This window comes from Ceratotherium simum, chromosome 31 (genome assembly GCF_057802395.1).
Source record: "Ceratotherium simum simum isolate JZ-2026a chromosome 31, ASM5780239v1, whole genome shotgun sequence".
Lineage (NCBI taxonomy): Eukaryota > Metazoa > Chordata > Mammalia > Perissodactyla > Rhinocerotidae > Ceratotherium > Ceratotherium simum.
The window spans coordinates 28,753,432-28,775,615 of record NC_141930.1 but is presented as its reverse complement, the minus strand read 5'-3'; the positions used below and the strand labels follow the sequence as shown (position 1 = coordinate 28,775,615).

Sequence of the window (22,184 nt, the reverse complement as noted above, 5' to 3'; positions counted from 1 at the left end):
TTCAGTTATCTGGCTTTTCAAATCTCAAACACAGGAGCATTGCATTTAATTTAGCAAATAACAATTTAAACCTTAGAAAGGAAAATTTCCAGCATAGTTAACCAAAATGTATACAGGAACAACCAGAATTAAGTTAAAAATGATGGGAAAAAAATCTCACCTTTGTATGATATTAAAACAAAGAGTACCTTTAAAATTTTTAAACTATATTGATAAAAGCAAATTCACTAACTTATTTAGCTGTAAGATGTGTGTTTATTAAAATATTTTGGTTATAATAAATATACAGATATAGAATTTTATCAGTATTAGCTCACATTTATAAATCATCTTCCACAGCAGCTAAATTCCTTATAGAATTCCAAATAGCAAAATTAGGCATATAAATTTCAAGTAAGAAATCTCAATCTATGAGGTTTCTCTAATTTTAACTGAAATAAACATTTTGAGTACACAATATCGTTAGATTATTTCTGTAAATTGGTATAATTTAATAGTAGCTTCAGAAAAAGGAGGTTCAACAGGTAGTATTTCTAAGGCATTAAAAAAAGCTCAATACAACCAATCCTAATCAGGTATTGCGCTGTGCCCTATCTAAATAAGACTCTCTAAGGAATTATAGGTTTTATACTTGTATGCTCAAAGTGCATTTTCTAATTCAGACAAGTACCTAGTTGTCTAAAACCCAAACATGAAGAAAGCTTTATACCACTCTTTGTGAGAGAGAAAAAAAATCACAATACCAGCACTTTTATTTATGTTGACAATAACCTCATCATAACTTGAAGTGTCCAAATAACCTGAACAACTCAAGGGTCTAACATAACTGGAAGAAATACTTTTCCTTCACTTTTACAGAAATTGAATTTATTGATATTAGTATCTCTGGCTTGTCAAAGTGGCAGCTATTCAAGATTAAAAAGTCTCATTTATTTTAAACACATAGCCTAATTCTGACTACTTATAGTCAATGTAACTGTCTTGAGCCAAAATAGAATGAAAATGTAAGATAAATTTTAAAGGTTTATCAATATTAATGGCATTCTGAAACCTGGACAGAAGATTATTTTGGGGAGGGGGAAGTTTCTCTTCTCCACTGATAGTTTAATCACTTTCCAATCAATTTTGATTTAACAGTGGTTCATGGGATTAATTTTTTTAATGAGTTCTTAGAAAGATGTAATTGCTTCCAAAATCAGAAACCACGAGATGATGTACTCAAACACTACACCGCCACAATGCTGTTATGGAGGTATTTACAGGAAGGTGCAGATAAGAGCTCAGCTGTGCACACATGTTAACGTACAATAGACTTCAAAATAATAATTTGTTTGTACAGTATGGCAAGGAAAATATTCTGTATAAGAAGTCTAAAAATCCAGCTCTAATTTTAATCCATTTCTATAAATCAAAAAAACAAAGGAAAATAGGCATTTATTTCAGAAACTCCATATACCTGTGGAAAATGGAACACAAGTAAATCCTATTCAGAATTAACCTTAATCTCAAATAGAGAACAGCTAACAACTTACATATTTTAAACTTTGAAAATATTGTGAAAATCTAAACCATTAGAGTTGACAGTAGTTTATGATCAGTAAACATTTCCTATTAAATAACACAAATTCAACTTAAAAGATGCAAACTGATAGGTCTCAGGATTTTAAAATCTTTTAATTTCAAAGGCGCAGAGTTACAGCAGATGTATAGGATGGGCTTTAAAAATGGGTATACGTAAACTTTTCCATGGTGTTGGTGTATGTGCTTTTTTCCCCTTAAAGAAATGCCTACTGCTTACAGTGTAAAAGAATCTGCACCACTCTGTCTGCAGTTTTCAACCAGAAGTCCTCAGTGTACCTTAAGCCAAATTGAATATTAGGTATTTTACAGCTTTTACAAAATGGCTGTAAAATCACATTATGGGCATACACAGCTCTTTGATCTCACTGCACAGAATTCATAACTGTTCAATAATGCTATACCATTACACCACACACCTTAAACTATTTCCATTTTTCCACAATTCCTTCCAAAATCAGCTTCCAAAGCAAAGCAATGTAACATGAAAAGTTCCTGGGAGAGCTTGTTACACAAAAGAACAGCTTGGATACAAACTAATCTACACAATATCCATCTTCTGTTGAGCTTGTTTATTCCTCCTCTCCCTCCATCAATCCTAAAGGTGGGTGCACTTGAGTAATGGAAAGAGAAGGCTCTTCCATCACCACACCCTCCCAGCACCTCTGCTTTTGGTCCTCAGACAGTGATTCTGTGTAGGTGATGAAAATCTTAAGAAAAGAGAAGCTGTCCCTTTAAAATGCCCTGCTCTGTCCCATATCCCACGTGGAACCAACATCAGCAGCACTTTCCCATTAACTTCAATGTGATGCAAGAGGCACCATCCTTTTATATACGTAAAACCAGAAAACCTCAGCCTAACATTCTTTACTGAGGATGAACAGGTGAAGCAAACGGGTCAGGAAGGGAGAAACCAAGCAACTCCCCACCCCTCCCCAAAAGGTGCGCCAGTCTTGCACTCCAGCCTCTCTGTGCAACATCACCTCTCTACCCCTCCTCTGTAGAGCCTACTTTAAAGAAAGGAGGGAGCCACTAACAAAACCTGAAGCATAAATGCGACGAAAATGCAATCTAAAGCCGGAAAGGTTTATTCTTCCAATCACACATATTAACTCTATTAAGAAAATGGCATCACTTTTTTTCCACCAAAAAAAAAAAAAGAAAAACCGCAAAGATCATTAAAAGAGAGTTATAAAATAGCAAATATAGTGTTTATCTTATCTCAGATCAGTCCACATTACCAATAAGTTTAGCAGTTTCTGCACTACCACCTCCCCCCTCCCTCCCCCTCCTCCTCTTGCATCGGATTTTCACGTTTTCTCATTGTCGGTTGAGTTATAAAAGGCTTTTGCCCTTCGAAAGTTTTAAAAAATAAATAAATATTAACTCCTTGGTCCCTGCAAAGTCAAAATGGACTTCAGGGGAAAGGCGGTTCATACTTTTACCTTTAGCGAGAAAAGGGGGAGCATCCCGGATTTTTAGGGATTTTTTGCGATTTTTTAAAAATTTTTATTTGGTTATATGCCTGAGTTCTCCCTCCATTTTGGTTGTTTATGATACTGACAACAAGCTGTCCCTGCTCTGTGCAGATCTCCTGCTTTCATTTAGCACCCCCTCCCCCTACCCCCCCCTCGCAGCCACACATCCAGGGCTCACACCTCCCCGCAGACCCCGCACCCCGACCCCGACTCGCCCACCTGAGGAAAGGGCAAAAACAAATTCATTTCTCCAAAAAAGAAAAACCTCTTTTGAAAAAGGGGCAAAGTTACCCCAAGTCACTCAAAGTGCCCCCCAAATATTGCCGACTGCGGGTTTCCGCCAGGCCCTTTGGGAAGCGACCTTCCCCCGGGATGTTTTGGTGGAAAATGCGGAGAGTTTACTCTCAAAACTGAATTTATATTAATTTTTCCCTTATTTTTCGGGTCTCTAATGTCTTCCGCTCTCGCTGCTGCCGCTGCCGCTGTCACAATATTCACAGCACCAGAGAGGAGGAGGAGGAGGAGGAGGAAAACTTTTCAAACTTTCCAGACCCTGAATAAAGGGGTTTTTTTTTTTCCCACCGACCTCACCTTCGGGTCTCCAGCCGCATCGCCCCCTGCCCTGTCAGAAGCGACTTCGGGAGTCCTCACACCCCCGCTTAATTATTTTATTTTATTTTTTATTATTATTTTTCTCTCTGGGGTCCTGAGCAGGGGCTGAGAGTAGCACAAACTTTTCCTCCTCCTGCCGCCGCCGCTGCTCCTCTGCCCCCTCGGCTAGTCCCATAATTTAAATAACCCTGATATTTCTCCCGCTAAACGCCTCTCCGCCGCCCCGGACCCCGGGAGAACTCACCGCGGGGCTTTAACATCCTCCCTCCGGCCCGTCCGCCGCCTTTACACCGCCCGCGGAATTTCTAATAATTTTTTTCTCATATTTCGGGCTGGACGCGGCGGGCCTGGAAATTGTTTCCTTACGCCTCTTTCCAGCAGCCATTGTAGTGTATGCGCTGCCCCTGCAGCCCAACTTGCAGCTGCCGCCGCCGCCGCCGCCGCCGCCGCCGACGTCGCGCCCACCGCCGCCTCCCCCGGCCTCCTCGGCCGCCGCCCCCGCCTCCCGCCGGCCCGCCCCCGGTCCCCGCCCGCCGCTGCGCCCGCCCCCCGCGCGCGCTCCGCCCCAGGGCCGGCCACTAGGCGCGGCCGCCGCCAGGGACGGGCCCGTCGATTGGCCCGCAGCGCCGCCCGTCAAGCTAAAGTGTTAAGAGGCGGGCCGCGGCGCGGGGGGCGCGGCGGGGCGGGGGAGGGGGCGTGGCCGCGCGCGCCGCTCCGCCCACTCCTCTCGCCTCGGCCCTCCTCCCGCCAGCTGGGGGCGGGGCGAGACCCGCCCGCCGCCGCCGCGCAAGGCCTAGCTCGGCTGTCAGTCTGGCGGCGGTGCGCGCCGATTGGGCCGGCCGCCGCCGGGGAGCGGGGGCAGCACGTTGGGATGCGCGCTACTTAAGGTCCAGCTGCGTGAGCCATTGACGTGTTTGGAGCTGGAGACGGCCTGGGCGCAGGAGAAGCGGTCGCTCGAGGTGAGTGGTCCCCCGCCCCTCCCTCAGCGGCTTCTGAGGGGTTGCGGGAAGAGAGGGGCTCAGCCGGGCCGCCGCGGGGCCCGAATCCACCTCTTCGGCGTGGAGTCGCTTCCACCAGGCCTTGTCTCCGTGCGGGCCCCTTCCCGTCGCTCCTCCTCCCCGCGACACGGGTTTATTCGGGCCGGGGGCGTGGAAGGTGACCTCTGCCAGGGCACCCCTACGTCTTCCTTCACTCTCCTTCCCAGCCTTTGAAGCCTAATTGCCTGCGCGTACCCAGTTTACTGCATTTTCTTCGCCCCCGACCCTCTTGGCACCGCAGAAGGTCGAAGCAAGGTGTGTTCACCTGTGCCCGCCGTCCACCGTTAGACGGACAGGCAGCATCGCGGCGGGCGGCCAGGCCTCGGACTCGCATCTCTCCGGTTTCTCCACTGGGCTTCCCCGCACCCCTCCGGTGTGCCACCCTGACTTCCTGACCCTGCCTCTCTGCACCCAGCAGTGGGTTAAGGGCTTGAGGTTCTCGCATGACGTGTTTCAGCTTCCCGATAGTTGCATCTGCGTTTTATGAGAGCCCCAGACTGCCTCGGCTCTGACCAGCAAGTGGACACGGACGTGTTCAGTAACGTTCCCTTCCCCCTTCCCTTTCAAAGCTATTTGGAGAGTGAGGACGTGAACAACGGGATGGGAAATCAAGAAATACTTTTTTAAGCAGTTTGCCCTTTGGATGAGATTTTAGAGTTGTTTCTCAAACGTGCTGTGCTTTTGCGGGCCTTCCTTCAAGGCTTCCTGGCCGTCCTCTGCCAGTAGAGCTTTGTAATATTTGTTTAGTACCTTCAGAAAGTAGTAGATAAGGCCTCTCTAGCGGAACACTCGATCTTGCCCTTCAGCCTCGGTCCTCACTGCAAATTGACATTTCCTCTTCATTTCCAGTTAATATGTGAGGATTTATGTGAAGAAGGTGACATTTGGAAATTCAAACTTAGACTGACTTGTTTTTAGAATCCGAAAGGGAAAGGAAATCAAATGTGGATAAACTCATGCTGCAAATCTGATTCAGGTATATGTGATGTTACAGGTGTTATTTTTCAAAAATTCGTGGCTGATGATGCTAATAAAATGCAGAGTAGAATACTTTCATGTAAGGCATGCAACCTGAGTTTTGTCTGTGTCTGATCATTGTTGAGATTATATGCAAGGAATGTGAACAGCTAAGCAGGATTCTGTGTTCTCACATCACAGGATACATGTGAAAGAGAAGACTGTGAGTTTACTGAGTACCATCATCTCTCTTAGGAAGAAGTCAGGCCTGCAAAAGAATTGTGTTCAGGAGAGGAAGAAGCTTTTAGATTAGAATTAAATAGCATCTTGAATTTCCTTTTTGTTACGATGTTTCTGTTAGATAGGTATATTCATGTATTGTTCAATAAAAATCATAAAATAAAAGGATTGCTTAGTGGGTGCTAAAAGTTAAAGGACTCCAGAATGCCTAAACTTTTTTCCATCTGTCTTTGCAAAGGTTGATCTCCTTTAGCCTGGACATCCTGATCTTTCCCATAAGAGAAACTGAACTAGGTGACTCTTGACTGAGAATACTTCCACTTTTCAGGAGCTTGTGGGATTTGATTGTTTTTCCTGAATGTACTTTATTTCTTTTTTTGTGTGTGTGTGAGGAGATCAGCCCTGAGCTAACATCCATGCCAATCCTCCTCTCTCTGCTGAGGAAGACTCACCCTGAGCCAGCTGATCTTCCTCCACTTTATGTGGGGCGCCGCCACCAGCATGGCCTGACAAGCGGTGCATCAGTGCGCTCCCGGGATCCGAACCCCGGCCACCAGCGGCGGAGTGTGTGCACTTAACCACTACACCACGGGGCTGGCCCTGTACTTTATTTCCTTTAACGTGACTGATACTTTTTTGATGGTCCTATCTTGGGCAAGGAAAGTAGAAACCATTTCATACAAAAGTTCTGACCTCTGTCTAGTTATACTGACTGATACTGTTTTTTATTCAGTGGCATTTTGTAGGTCACGCTACCTTATTTGCTGGCTTCTTCCCTCTTCAGGTGGAAGATGATTAAGCTAGAACAGGCTTTGAGAGTACAAGTTAAATCGACTCCGTAAACTTAGTGCAGACCATTTAAAAATATTTATGGGTGGCTCATCAATTGTATAGCAATACAGAAACAAAAAAATCACTTTGAAATAATTAACAGTTAGTTGACTCTTGGTTTTTTTATTTTCTCTTTTAGTTCCTTTCTATGACATGTCTTTGAAGATAATATGCATACTGATTTCAGTTAAACTCTGTTATAGAGAGCAGTTGTCCTGGGATGTAGTTGACATACCTATTGTATGAGTATATGACTTGACTTGGAATCACTAATTGGCTCTTAGGGAACTGTGATCATCTTTAATCAATAAAGACTTCTATAGAGCTATATCTATAAGGCTTGAGTTGGAAGATTAATGAACCACGGTAGCATTCCCTCACTTCCTTCAACCCAGGGAAGTATCAATTAAATAGAACCTGCCACTGGAAGTAAACTTTCAATTTTTTTTTTTAACTTTTCGAAATGTTAACTAAGCAAAACTTGGTTATTTGGTATATTGGCCACCCCAGTGCTGGCCACAGAGTAGGCATTCAGATACTTTAGTTAACAAATGTTTTTGCTCAAGTTAGGTTGTACTAAGTTATTCCACGCTTATTTTGTATGCCAATCAATGGATAATAAGGAAGTAATCCTTAGACTGCATGCTGTTTTCTTAGGTTTTGTTAGTACTAAATGTATTTGACCTTTAGAAATAAGAATAAACTAAAACTGAATTATAGCTGAATTATCTTTCTTTCTGGACGTTATAATCAAATTTTAGTAGCTGCATTTAAATATGGTCTTTGTGCTGAGGGACCATGGCAGTGCAAAGGAAAAACACATCCGAGTCTTTATTCTCAAAATACAGAGGAAACATGAAGTTCCTCACTAGATAATCATTATGCCAAAATTAATTTTTCAGGTACTTAGGGGGCTAATGAGATTTATTGATTTATTTTCTATCATGCACTGTATAACTCTTTTCTCCAACATCTGCCTGCAGTAAGAAGACTGTTAGGATGCCCATGGTCACACGGAAGCTGAGAGATCCTGACATAAATCCTTGCTTGTCGGTAAGGTGGTTTACTTTTAATTTTCATGAGTGTTAAGTTGGAAAAACAGGCTGCTTCTGATTTTGTGGTCATCTGTTTTCTGCAGTTCTTGAATAAAGTTATTTCTTACAAAAAATATTCCTGGCCAGCGTATCCTTATTTCACTAGAGCATTTTTAGATATTCATAATTTAGCTAACAAAGATTCACCTCTTTTAAGTTTCCCTTATTTGTATAATATGCAAGCATTTAGTTGTCACTGTAATACTAGACAGGCATACGAATCGCTGAGGAAAATCTTTAGTCGAAACATGGCAAGTTGGGAAGTATGGTATTTTTAAACTGTCACTGAAATTTATGTTTTAATAGCAATAATTTCATCATGTCTTTGAGACAACCTGGCTGAGGATAAGGGTCTCATAATAGAATTAGCCTATTTAAAGCCTAAAGGTTTTCACAAATATAAACAAAATATTTTGTTGTAATAATAAGCTCTTATTGGCATTTATTTGGTATGACTATCAATACTTGTGGCTTTGTCACCCTTGAACAGTGCAGTCATCTGACTGGTGCTATGAAAATTATTGTCCCTGATCCTATATGCATTTTCCAAATTTACACACTCATTAGATATTTGTCATAGGAATTTTGCTTTGTTCTGTGTATTAAATCCATTTTTGACAGCTTTATTAAGTCTCTTTAGATAGACCATGTTAGATCTATGAAGCAAATTACCTACCCCTCCAGTTAAAGCTTTCCTTTAGATGACCCCTCAGAATCATACCTTTCCCTTTGAAGTTTTTTATCCAATCTACTTCCAGTTCAGACAGGTTAAATTTAACTCCCCAATGGCAGCTACCGTCCTTTGAACTCATAGCCCTGTGTTACTCACTTTGGTTTTGAAGTGGTATTAATGATATCTATTAAAATGGCTTACATAATAGTGTATTTACTTGCGTTAGGGAGTGGATGATAGCCAAAACTACATGGAGATGAATGGTGTTAATTTAAGTTGCCTTGATGTAGACTGGTTATGAGTGACTTACTGAGGATCTCGAAACCAGCTTAACATCAAACATCACAGTCACAGTGGGAACTTGGGGGAGCAGACGTGCTGCGCTGTGAGTTGGGGACGGGTCTTGACTCTCATTGAGCAGCAGTGAGTTTGAGCACAGTGCACCTTGCTTCAGCTTCTTTGTTACGTGATTACTGGGATAAATGATCTCAGTGCTCCGGCTCACATTCCTGGGATCAGATATTCAGAAAACTGACCCAGATTATGAAAAGGAAGATGTCTGCTCTGAGGAGAATGAATGCTGGAGTAGTTGGAAAGATAATTCAATTTTTGTTCATTATATGTTCGTTAAAATGAACAAAAAGGAACTTGCATATTATCTGCTTTGGGGGGGAAATAGCTTCAGAAGTTTGTTTTTTTTTTAGATCCCATTCCACCTCTTAAATGATGTCTATCTTACATATTTAAGGAATCTGATGCTTCTACCAGATGTATGAATGAAAATAACTATGACAAGGAAAGCTGTTCCACTTACTTCTTGAAGTACAAAAACTGCCGGAAATTCTGGGTAAGCCTAGCTTGTTTAGCTTTGTGTTAAAACTTAGGCTTGAATCCGAAGCCTGAAATTAGTCAGTACCCACAGTCCTTCCTTTGGGATGGCTCTAGGGAACTTCACTTTTGACTTGATCCTCTGTGTGCCTTAAAGGATCCTTGAGAGCTCTTGTTAGCTGCTTCATCCTACTCCGAGGTATAAGAGTGCAGTTCTAGCATAGTTGGGTCTTCCTGGGTATAGAACTATCTGCAGCCCTAAAACAATAACTTGGTTATAATTTTAGTTTTCCTGGAGGTGAACAGAGTGGATAACTTGCTGTGTCATAACGTGTAGTGGGCTTTCATTTCTTCCTTCTCTCCCACTGCCATCCATGGTAGTTAAAATGGTCCCATGTTTCTTGAGACATTACTTTGTAATTTCTGTTTCTCTGAGCACTGGATCCAGCTATTTCCTTTCCCTCTGCTAAATTAACTGTTGGTTTTGTTTAGCAGTTACTCAGTGGCTCCTCTTGATGGACTGTACTTTCATGCTCTTGTAGTTAAACAATATATCCCCGTCCCAATTACTGTTAACATATTCCCATGGGAATAATCTCGTCTATTTAACTGTTAATAGTTTGAAAACATTATCTGGAGTCCTAGAATTAGGTTTCTTGTTTTTTTAAAACTTGGTTTTTAGAATTTCCTTTTTGAGGAAGCAATAGCAAATTGCTGGCAAATGATTAGAATTTAATACATGGCTGATTTTGGTTTCTTCTTTGTTTATACCTACACACAGAATTCTATCATGGTCCAGAGAAGACAGAATGGAGTGAAGCCATCTATGCCTACAGCAGCAGAAAGAGACGAAATCTTGGGAGCAATGGGAAAGATGCCCTATTGAATGTTTGCATTAAAATTGTTTATTTAACTTAGAAGCAGATGAATATTTTAAATAAATGATTACTGTAATCTTTTAAGACCTTACAGGCGTTACCCAGACAGATCTTCAGTTCTACAGGGGAGACAAAATTACGTTAGCCCTGTGTCCTTTGTGTTTGCTCTCAGTGCCGTGATGAGGGTATGCCACTGCTGGCTGTGCTGTGTCACTGAGTTTATATTACTTGCTGAAGGAAAGGGAGCGTTGGGAAAGGCTACATGAAGAGTTCTGCTGGGTCTCAAAAGAAAAGATGTGAGCAAGTAAGGACTTAATGGGGGTGAAAGGAAGGCAGTGTTCCTAAGGAAGGGAAATGATGTGGGCAACAACATGGTGGAAGGAAAGCTCGAGCCACCTCGGGAGAGTAGTCTGTAGACTGTTCCGCCTAGACTTTAAGGTGGGTAGAGGAGTGGAGGAAGAGAAGACTGGGAAGGTAGATGTGTAGTGGACCTCAAATCCCAGGCTCATTACTGAGATCTCTTTCCTTACCTCACTTATCCTTGTTTAATTAGGTTAGTATATTCACTAGGTGGTGGGGCAGGGGTGTGGGAAGGTTGTCTTAAATAAATGGCAGCAAAAGAACTGGTTTTCTTTATTTTCTTCCTCTAAGGAAAGACTTAGTTAAAGGATTCTGTGACTAAAATCCATAAATTTTGGATAACCTGAAGGCATAGTATTAGTTCTTGAATCATGGTAATCTTAGAAGCGGTTCTCTTATTTCTATTCACGGGATGATACTGGCAAGGAAGGGTATGGTCGTTCAGCAGGTGGACTCAACAGTAGGGTGAAACTAGAGCTTAACCTCATTTTATGAAATAAAAAAGAATATTCAGTATGGTGATTGGGGGTTGTGTAGCAGCTCTCATACCCACCACCCTTTTAAATCCAGTTTGTTTCATATACAGAATAGTTTTATAAAAGACATGAATAAAATTTAATGTACTTGAAAATCAATGAAAACAAATAGCTTGTGTCTCTTTTCTTCATCTGGTCCTGGATCAAGAGTATTATTTTAATGGCTGCTGACAACAGACTATCCATCTCATTTGTCTGAGTCCAAAACCCAGGTCAGACGTTTTTAAGCCATATGACCTTGATTGTTAATTGTGATTCTATTTGAATGAAAGATGGATTGTTTCAGAAATTCTTTGACTTGTATTGCTCGCTCTAAAAATGGTGGATTAAAATAGGACCTGACAAGAAATTAATACATACTTATGTGAGAAGCATTTCAGTACTTGTAAGTGTGCTTAGAATTTTACTGTCACCTCTTTAAATGTACATACCAAGATCAGCATTCATCCAGTAACTGTCCTGGCCTAGCTTTTTTTTTAAATAGTAACTTTGTTGAGATACAATTCATATACCATATAGATCATCGATTTAAAATGTACAATACAGTGGTTTTTAGTATATTGACAAAGTTGTGCAGCCATCACCACAACTGATTTTAGAACACCCTCATCACCCCAGAAAGAAACCTTGTATCCGTTAGCACACATTCTCCATTTCCTCCTAACACCACCCTTTCTCCCCACCTCCCCAACACTTAGACAACTACCAGTCTACTTTTGTCTCTAGAATTGCCTGTTCTGGGCATTTATATAAATGAACTCATACAATATGTGGTCTTTTGCAACTGGCTTCTTTCATTTAGCCTAATGTTCTCAAGGTTCATGTTGCGTGTATCAGTACTTCATTCCTTTTTATTGCTGAATAACATTCCATTGTATGGATATACCACTTTTTATTCATTCATTCATCAGTTGGTGGTTGGGTATTTGGGTTGTTTCCACCTTTGAGCTATTACATGCCATGCTGTTTCTTGAACATTTGTGTACAAATTTTTATGTGGGCGTTCATTTCTTTTTGGATATATACCTAGGAGTTGAATTGCTGGGTAGTGTGGTAACTATGTTTAACCTTTCGAGGAACTGACTATTTTTTAAAGTGGCAGCACCATTTTACAATGTATGAGTGTTCCAATTTCGCCACATCGTTGTTAACACTTACTATCTGCCTTTGATTACAGCCATCCTAATGGGTGTGAGCTGGTATCACATTGTGGTTTTGATTTGCATTTCCCTGATGGCTAATGATGTTGAGCATATTTTTATGTGCATATTGGCTTCTTGTATATCTTCTTTGGAGAAATGTTCATTCAGATCTGTTGCACATTTTTAAATTGGGTTGTGTATCTTTATTACTGAGTTGTAAGAGTTTTTTATATAGTATGTAGAAGGCATTTTACTGTGTTCATGTGCATCTCTCATAGGAAGCATCTCATTACAGATTCTCCACATGATGGGGGAGGGTAGCACACTGTATGTATAGTATGTAAAAACAAATCTTTTGAGAATCACTGTATCTTATTTGAAAGCTCCTGGGGGATATAAGCAATATCATTCATGGTTATATCCATAATGCCTGGTAAAATTCTAATGTGTAATAAATGATCAACAAATATGTATGTGTTTGGGGAGAGGTGGCTTTTAAAATTGAACACATTGAAACACGTAGGTTCAAACAATGCAAAAGGGTATACAATGTAAATAAATCTGCCCAGAAGCAGCCAATGTCAAGAGTTTTCAAGGTTTTCCATGCATATACAAGCATATCTGTATATTTGTTTTGCACAAAAGGAAGATCATAGTACATGACCTGGAGGTACCTTTTTTCACTTAGCGATATAGTTTGGAATAATTCTCCATCAGTGACTATAGATTTATTCCATTTCTTTCAATGGCTATGGTTTTCCATTGTGTATTTATACCATCATTGAACCGTCTCCCACTGATGGGTTTGCTATTAGAAACAAGGTTGCAACAAGCATCCTTATGTGTATGACTCTTTGCTTATTCTGTTTTTATCTATATGATAAATTTGTTAAGAGTGGAGTTTCTAGCTTAAAGGTTTCTGCATTTAAAATTTTGTAGATATTGACAAATCACCCTTTATACTCCCATAGACAAAGCCTGTGAGTATTTCTTCACACCCTCAGTCTCACTGGGTACTTGAAAACTCATCCTTAAAATTGATGGGTGAAAAATGGAATGGGTATATTTATTTCCTTTGCCCATTTTTTTTAGATTATTGGTATGAAAGATTTGGGGAACTTTGTATACTAAGGAAATTACCCCTCATCACATGTGTTCTGTATATTTTTCCTAGTTTGTCTTTTAACTTTGTGTTTTTATTTCTGTGCAGTGCTTTACATTTTAATGTAATTAAATGCATCAATCTTTTTGTTTATGGTTTCTGGTGCTCAATAAATATTGAATCCAGGGACAAGTACTGCTATTACAGTTCAATTCTGCTCTACAAATATTTGCCAAGTGCCTATAATGTGCAGAGTGCTAGGCTAACCGGTGTGGGGGAACATGGGTGAATATGTCACCATCTGGCTCTCGAAGAGAGCCTGCACAGGGCTCTCCGCTGCACAGGGGAATGACGTGAGCACCAAGCAGGAACAAGGGCGAACATCTAAGAGGGTGAGTAGCCTTAATAAACACAAAGAGGCACGTACACGTGGTGTATTTGGGGACTGGTCCTACTGATTGAAACCAAAGTATGTGGAGGGAGGTAGCAGGAGAAACAGCTAGACAGGAAGAACAGTTCACTTTGTGAAGGGCCTTGAACACTGGGCTTGGGACTTTAAACTTGGTTCTATACATAAAGGAAAGCTACAACAGGTTTTGAGATGGAGAGGGTCAAACCCAGTTTGTGTTACCACTGAGAGGTTATGACAATGATCCTGGATCAAGTAACTATCTGAACTGTTTTCCCCCATAAATTCTTGCCCAACTCTGATTCCTTCTCTGTACCACAGCCAGGGAAATCTTTCTAAAATGCAAATACAGTAATTTCCCTGCTTAAAATTCCCAAGACCTGCCCTTTGCCTCAGGATAAACGTCCAAATTCCTTCCCTTGGTTTACAAGATCCTCTAAGATCTGGGGACATTTACAAGAGTGCAGGCTTGAGGAAGTTGGGAAGATCCAGGCTCTGTCCTGAAGGACCTTACATTTCAGTGAGGGAGACAGAGGTAAACTGACTGTATCCCTTCCGTGTACGGTGTCTTCCTGCCACACTCACCATTCCCCGAACCCACGCTATTTCCTCAGCTTGGATGGCCCGCCCTCAAGTGCTGCCCTCGAAGTATCACCTGTCCTTTCAGGGTCAGCTCCTATGTGATCTCTCCGAAGCCCTTCTGGTACCCCTAGTCAGAGCGCATCTCGCCTCCTCTCCATTCCCCTCCCGTCTCCCGCCGTGGCGTTCACTTTGTGTACCCTGGGTGGCCGGGTACGTTGTTGGATGTGGTACAAATAGGCAAATAAAGTCATCTAAACATTCTTTTAATTTTTCACCTTCTGTTTTTATTTTGCAGAGAAAGAATAAGAAAAATGTTGCTTAAGTGTCAAAGGTTTTATTCTGAAAAGGAGACTAAAAGAGGAGTACTTGCTTTGCTTGTCTGTTATACACACAGGAAGGATTTTCAGTGACAGGATTCTGTTGTCGGTGAGTGTGCGGTCTGCCGCCTGCTCCCTCATGCTCCGCACGCCCGTCGGATTTCTCTCAGGGAAGCTGGGCTCTTCTGACAACTGGATGGAGCTGTTGCACTATTAAATGCAGTCTGTTTCGGAACACCTGCTTTCTTCTAGGGAAACTCTTAAATTACATTTAAAAATCTATTCGCCTACAAAAACTGTCACCAGTCTACAAAAGTTACCTAGGTCTATGCACTCAATTTTTCTGTTTCTTTTATCGCTTTGTTTAGAGACCGCAAATAAATTGGCTGGAGACCAACAGATTCCTTCGCCAGTCCTAAGAGTCCTCCCAAAGAAACTAAATAAAGCAAGGATCATTTCAAAGCATCGTACTGCTGTCTTGTCGGGGTGAGGGAAAGGGGGCAAGTTGCAAGGAAGCTTAGGCGAGGGGAAGAGAGAGGAACTGACAGAGGCAATGAGACTCTGAGGGAAAAGAGGAGATTGAGTCCATGAGTGCAGGGCACTAGCTATGGATTGCAATGAGTCCTGAAGAATAAAAAATAAAAGATCATTCACAATGAAAATAAAGGTTCCAGCGCCAGAACCTAAACTAAAAAATTCCACTTGATACATAAAAGTAAAACATGACATGATATGGAAATAGCGTTACATTTGGATTCAAAATATCTGGGTTTGAGTTCTGGATCTGCCACTTATTGCCTATACAGTCTTGAGTAAATTGCTTAATCTTTTTTTTTTTTTTTTTGTGAGGAAGATCAGCCCTGAGCTAACATCCGTGCTCATCCTCCTCTTTTTGCTGAGGAAGACCAGCTCTGAGCTAACATCTATTGCCAATCCTCCTCCTTTTTTTGTTTCTCCCCAAAGCCCCAGTAGATAGTTGCAGGTCATAGTTGCACATCCTTCTAGTTCCTGTATGTGGGACACGGCCTCAGCATGGCTGGAGAGGCGGTGCGTGGGTGTGCCCCCGGGATCCCAACTGGGGCCGCCAGCAGCAGAGCGCGCCCACTTAACCGCTAAGCCACAGGGCTAGCCCTAAATTCCTTAATCTTTTAGAGCCTTTCCTACTGTGAAGATGTATTTTAAAAAATGCTCTAACTGTCCTATAGGTTGTTGTGGAACCCACAGAAGGTTTCTCGTGTTGTGCAAGTAGACATTAATATTTGAAAGGCATTTATAAAAATAGATACTGGATTTATTTGTAGCAAGTGAAAGCCTATCTAGTTCTTGGTCGACTCTGGTAGAGCTGTAATATCACTGCTATAACCTTCTCACTTGACCCCCTCCCTCAAAGTCCCCCCTAAAAAACTCCCCCCAACTCCATCTCTGCTAGAAGAGGTTACAAAAAGCCAAATTGATTGTTTTATTTCACTCCTTCACTTCTAGTTTTATTATATAATTTGGCCGATAATGTTCTCTCCTTATCATTTTCTTCTCACTTACACCCTACCACTATTGTAGTTGCTTCATATATACCTGAAGTCTCCAATAAGCAAGAATAAGTACAAAAAAATTCATTTTGGGGGGGATTATAAAAATAACTGGAAATATTTACCAAGTCACTCAGAAGAAACTTAATATTATCCATCAATGTTCAGGGCATGACATGTATAAATAAAACTGACTGTAGGTTATTTTGTCCCTCTGCCCATGAACAGGAGCCCTATCCTTTCTCTTCTCTTCAAAAGCTGTCCTCCATTCTCTTCAGGAGTCACCTCTAGCCTCTTTTCAACCCCTAAAATCTTTGTGCCTCAATTCTACCTCACACTCCTATTCCCAAAGCGACCCTTCAATCTCACATATAGCTTCCCCTCTTTGCACCTTCCCTGTGCCTTAGTGCTAAGTGCAGCCCTAGTTGACCCTGTCCATGATTATATGTTGGTGCCTATCATTTTGTCCCTGCATTGTATACATAGGTTGTATGTATCATGTCCTGCACTAAATTGCAAAAGCAGAGACCATTATGATACTTCACATTTGTACAGCATCTTGTGGTTTACAGGGTGTCGTCAGAAACATGATGATATTGAAAACTCACTCCAACCCTGTGAGGTCGGTATTCTTCCTGGCTTGCAGATGCAAGATTAAGACTCTTGCAGCTTAAGTAACCTGCGATTGAGCGCGGTTGCCATATTGCCTCCCCCGACCCACTCCCGTTTCCTCTGTGTGGACTCTGCCTTCTCAGCGTCTTTCATTTCCTGTGCAGCTCTTGACTGTGGCTAGTATTCAAATTATCATTCATTTCACCATTTAGTACGTATTGAGTCTGTACATAAATAAAAGTTTCTATGGGGGATGTAAAAGTGAATGAGAGAAATGAGACTTTAGGAGGAAATTTACAAATTAATCACCATCATTGACTGTATAACTGATTCTCTACCAAAACTTTTCATTGACTCGAAGAAGTCTTTCAAAATGTTTGATTCTGTGCTGTCAGCCCTGTCTCCATCTTCTGCTCTTGAAGTAATTGTGAGACACGACATTAGTGAGAGATGACAGTGCTCTTTGTCAAGAGATAGCAAGAAGAGTAAGGCAAAAGGTCTGGGTGATCTGCAGAGTGGATTTTTTTTCCTGGACAAAAGGGTTGGTTTTGTCATTTCGTTGTACTGAAGAGTTTCCTGACATGTATGTAGGCTTCTTAAAGACTAAGGGAATTGTGGGCTGGGATGGGAGTGCTTCCACTTTATAGCTCATATACTTGGCAACTGGAGTGTCATCTTGTCTCCCTGTTTCTTTCACCTCAAATGTATATGTCATCTTGTGGAACAGCATTCCAAACCCTTGACAGCTTCTGTGTATAATTCCTACTTTTGAAGAAGGTCTTTCACAACCCAGTAGACTACATTTCTCTACCTCTTGGAAAATACAACCAAAAAATGACAACAACAGCAAAACCCAGACTGGTTAATTCTTCTGTGGTCCTGTTAACCATGGGGTGTACATCTCCAGCCCTGACAGCCTTATGACCCCTGATATCTAGCACAAGAGTGTTTAGAGTAGTGTTTGGGTCAGTTACCTATAATCTCTTTTTAAAAATCCCTTTATTGACTTATTATTTTGGTATGGGGGTGTAGAGAAAGGTGAAAAGCTGAGGAAATAAAGTGTAGTTTGGGAGGTGTGCAGTTGGTGGTTGCAGGTGTGAGCTCTGCTTTGTACTGAGTAAATTTATAACCCCACTTCTTTCCAACTGTCCTAAGCTATCCTAAGCTGTGGGCTTTGGGTAAATTAATTAGACATAAAAGTTCCAAGTTCTGCAACTATAAAATGCCAACCTCAGAGAGTGGTTGTGGGCATTAAGTAGGATGATGTCTATAAAAAGCTTAGCACAGTGACTGGACCATAGGAAGCACCAATAAATATTTGCTATTTTTATTCTCTATTCCCAGCTTTTGAAGAGAAGACAAAGTAAAAAGATACTCATGCAATCTCCACTCAGGTAATGGGGTTTAAAGTTTGAAAATCAGGGATCTTACCTTTTGTTTTTCATTTGCTGGAATAATAGATCAATACTACCTACTTCCATGTTGTTGAACTCCTCATATTCTCAAAATAGCATCCTGGTCTTGAGTAAAAATTCTTTAGTGCTGAGTGATTACAAAACTAATTATAGTAATTTTACTATCTGGGTATCTCTACGGGAGGGCCAGCTGCATAAGATTGTATGGTTTAGCAACTCAATTATCTTCAAGAAGACAGAAGCATATTTACAAAGAGAGTCAGAACATTACGTTAATTTAAGACCTTCAGGAGACCTTTCTCCTGAAATGTTTATGGCTCTGAGGTTCTGAATACTTCTCTAAACAATGAAACAAATGATGGGATGGATTTACTTAGAAGGAGTGAATAACTGAGAGAGAGTGCATTCTATATTAAACGTGGGGCCCTTTGAATAATATCAGTCAGAGTGACCAAGTAAGTGGATGTGTTTAGATTAAGTAAAAGTTCTGGGCCACGGGGAATGTGGGAGGAAGATAAAGAAAGAGAGTAGAAGAAATATATGGACAAAGTTTAAAACTTTGCTAAAGTTTTGTTCCTAGAGATGAAGAAAACAAGCAAGAAAAAGATTTAGCAGTCAGTAGGGGATGCTTTGTGACCTAAGCATTAGAGAAGTACCTGTCTTTCAGCGTTCATTCATTTGTAGAACAAATATTTATTCGATACTTGCTATGTGCTACATTGTCTTTGGAATTTGAGATTCATTAGTGAAAAAATAGGCAAAGACCCCTGCCCTCATGGGACGTACGTGATTGGAGAGAGAGAGAGATGATTAGCAATAAACACAATAAACGGATAGACAGCATACTAAAACGTTGTAAGTGCTGTGAACAAAAGGACCCTCAAGGCAAGAGAAGAGGGGCAAGGAGTAAAGGAATATCAGGGAGGGGAGGGTGTGGATGTACCCAGTATGGCAAGGGTCAGGGGCAACAAAGCTCATTCCTCCCTGGCAGTGTTGGGGCCACCACTCAAATGGGGACTTGGCTTCTTGCTATTCTGACTTTGCTTTTCTAATGACCATCTCCTGGGTTTTAGGATGTGAAAGTAAAAGAGGTCACATGAGTGTCCCTGTGAGAGAGAAGTAGGCATTTAGAGAGCTTGGAAATCGTATTTATCAAGCTAATGAAAATGCACCACTGCAAAGCAGTGTCAACGCTTTCCAGGGCCCAGGCTGCGAAGGACAACAGGGAAGGCAGGACGAGTAAGTCAATGGGCTTGAAAACCACGTGTAGCAAGGAGCGAGCAGGTGCTGCTGTCCTACATAAAGTGAACAAAGGCCGTGCATGAAGTTTTCGGATTCAAAAACACTTTTAATTTTGAATCTAAAGAATGCTAAACACCTTTGAAGAAAAATTCCTTCCCACAGGGGATTCCAAGATCTGCTGATGTGATGCCAAGCACCTAGAAGATTGCCTCGGTTTCTCACTTTTCTCCAGGACGTTGCACTGTGTACTCACGGTCAAGCTCGGAGCTTTGATCAGGGGGCTAGAATAAAATGATGAAGATACTAATTTGAGATTGGAGTAATGTAATCTCAGGTAGAAGGAAGAAACACTTTTTCCCCTTTCAGGAAATGTGGGGTGCGTTATCCTTGCTGCCCGAGGCCGTGTTATGATAACACATTGTTTACTGGATCTCCATCTCGGACAGAGGCAAGCAAACCTAATGAATCCACGTCGCAGTATGTGGAGGGTCCTTCTAAGCCATAGGGAGAATTTGTCAACCTCTGATCTACGTGATACATTTATCCACAGTGGGGTACTGCTCTCTGATTCTCACCCTTGACTAGAGAACCAGTTTGGGAGAAGTGGCAGAGCAAGAGCCCTTGTGGAAAATTCTGAGACCTTCCCAGGGCCACCCCCAGTGTGATCGCACCAGATGTCTGCGTATCGCAGGAAATGATATGAGCAAGAATTCTTTGGGGTCCTGGCCCGGTGGCATAGTGGTTGAGTTGGCGTGCTCCGCTTCAGTGGCCCAGGGTTCACAGGTTCGGATTCTGGGTGCGGACCCACACTACTCATCAAGCCATGCTGTGGCAGTGTCCCACATACAAAATAGAGGACGATGGGCACAGCTGTTAGCTCAGGGCTAATCTTCCTCAGCAAAAAGAGGAAGATTGGCAATGGATGTTAGCTCAGGGGCCAATCTTCCTCACCGAAAAAAAAAAAAATCTCTGAACCACGTATCTAGTTAAACAGGGCTTCTCCCCTCTGATGCTTCATGTTGGCGCTTGAAATCTCACAAAATAATAAAATAATACGTCACTTCTCAGAATATACTGGAGGCAGTGATGTTTCCCAGAATGAACTGAATGAGACAAAATTACCTCTACACTTCAGAACAGCCTAGATATCCCACCCACACAAGTTGCTCAAGTCAAAATATTTCACAACACTGTATTCCACCCAAATTAAAACAATGGAGACAACTGCAAAGTGTAATAGGAACTGTACATAATCAAAGGACGAGAGAAGAGAGTCTGTATGCATCTGTTCTTGACACCAATAGGCAAACACAGAATTTGTAAATGCAAAATAGGCACCTAACTTTTTTTGCAATTTTTTTTTCAAGTTTGGGGAATTCTTTTGGAGCAGATTTTCTGGACATCAGAAAGGGGATTACAGGAGGTGTAAGAGACAAGTGTAAGACAGAAAGAAGCAGACAGAGCCAGGGGCATAGGAAGCATATTTAATTTTAATTTGAACCTAAACATTTTTACAGAGACTGTCAGAGTTTGTTGGCTTAGCTATGTAACCCTGCTACAAATTGCAATTGTTCCATAATGTAGAAATAAGGAAATTTTCCATGGAATTGTGTTTTTCCCCTTTGGTGTTCCTTGCTTCGGTGCAAAATGTTAAGAAAAAATTTACTCTGTGGTTTATTCTAAACAAATTCAATTCAGCATCCAGGTATTATCGCTCAATCAGCCAACTTAAGTACTTATTTTTAAAAGTGTATTTTTGACTTTAAACACTTAAATCCATTGTGGTTTATCATGTCAATATATATTTTGGCTCATGCACAGCTCTGAGAAGGCCTGGTAAAATTCCTTAAAGGAGTCTGTGAAAGTCTCCTCCAGCAGAAGCACGGCCTCCCTGTTTCCAGAGAAGATAGATCTGCCTCTGAATACCTTAAAGCCTATTCTGAAACTGCCTGACCCTCCTTTTTGAGAGCCAAATTCAGGCCCCGACGACGGGGTAAATGTACCAACCAAATAAGTTGTTTTTCAGTTAGCACAAACAAAATCCAAGAACTGTGTTTGTGTGGGTGAGTGAGCTCACATTTTGTAATAAGAACAACTTAAATTTGTACAACGACTTCAATTACAATTCGATCCAAGTTTTTCCTCATCTGATCTCCAATAACAACCTTGGAAAACAGGCAGGGCAGCTACTAAGGTTCCTATTTTCATAGATGAGGAAATAGATGAAAAAATATTCAGTGATGGTCCAGGGCCACAGTATTCTATCCAAGACAGTAGACGGAGGAGCATTTAACATACAATTTGTTTGGTTTTGTACCAACTGCAAATCCAGTGCACATCTATTATATAACAGTGCCTCCTGAGAATAAACTGACTTCAGGTAAATACTTCAAGTTCATAATATTAGGCCAGTGAAAACTTTTATATTAGAAATATTGGCAGGAATTGTTATTTTTATTAGTATCTCAACTATTAAAGTAGCACAAGAAAGATTTTTAATAAATCAAATGGAACAGCTCAGAAGGGAAAAAAATGTTTCCCCGTCTAGAATATTACTGGATGCCATGCACTCCCAGTTCATCCAGAACATTCTTTCAAAGGTCCTTGCACTGTTCAGAGAAGATGGGTATTTGTCATGACTCCAGTCAAAGATGGAAACATTAATTCTGCCAAGGACATTTTTCAGAGATATTCCACTGTTAATAATTACAAGTTGTCTCCCAAATAAAGCAATG

At 41.3% G+C, this 22,184-nt stretch overlaps 2 protein-coding genes across 7 annotated transcripts in view; one reads left to right on the top strand and one right to left on the bottom strand.

The window, feature by feature from the left end:
* PLAG1 (PLAG1 zinc finger) overlaps positions 1 to 4,068 on the bottom strand; it is a 53,505-nt gene extending 49,437 nt beyond the window's left edge. For all 3 annotated transcript variants that reach the window (XM_087420551.1, XM_004435717.3, XM_004435718.3), the window contains exon 1: positions 3,913 to 4,068. The gene's annotated coding sequence lies outside the window, so the exon portion shown is untranslated. The remainder of the gene's footprint in view (positions 1 to 3,912) is intronic.
* Positions 4,069 to 4,535: 467 nt separating this feature from the next.
* On the top strand, positions 4,536 to 10,297 carry CHCHD7 (coiled-coil-helix-coiled-coil-helix domain containing 7). Of its 4 annotated transcripts, none has more exons than XM_087420548.1 (5): positions 4,599 to 4,627; positions 4,873 to 5,681; positions 7,717 to 7,786; positions 9,249 to 9,347; positions 10,110 to 10,297. In XM_087420548.1, the coding sequence occupies exons 3-5, from the start codon at positions 7,733 to 7,735 to the stop codon at positions 10,212 to 10,214; spliced, it is 258 nt and encodes an 85-aa protein (XP_087276674.1). In that variant the 5' UTR covers positions 4,599 to 4,627; positions 4,873 to 5,681; positions 7,717 to 7,732; the 3' UTR covers positions 10,215 to 10,297. The 4 variants fall into 4 exon arrangements, with proteins under 4 accessions (XP_004435776.1, XP_087276674.1, XP_087276676.1 ...); XM_087420549.1 differs by lacking the exon at positions 4,599 to 4,627 and having other exon boundaries at positions 4,677 to 4,960; positions 5,555 to 5,681; XM_004435719.3 differs by lacking the exon at positions 4,873 to 5,681 and having other exon boundaries at positions 4,536 to 4,627.
* Positions 10,298 to 22,184: the final 11,887 nt, after the last annotated feature.

Excerpts from the sequence above, each read along its gene's own strand:
- CHCHD7 (XM_004435719.3), top strand. The coding sequence starts at position 7,733 with ATGCCCATGGTCACACGGAAGCTGAGAGATCCTGACATAAATCCTTGC. Across the intron at positions 7,787-9,248 it reads ACATAAATCCTTGCTTGTCG|GAATCTGATGCTTCTACCAG; the intron begins GTAAGGTGGTTT and ends TACATATTTAAG. Across the intron at positions 9,348-10,109 it reads AAAACTGCCGGAAATTCTGG|AATTCTATCATGGTCCAGAG; the intron begins GTAAGCCTAGCT and ends ACCTACACACAG.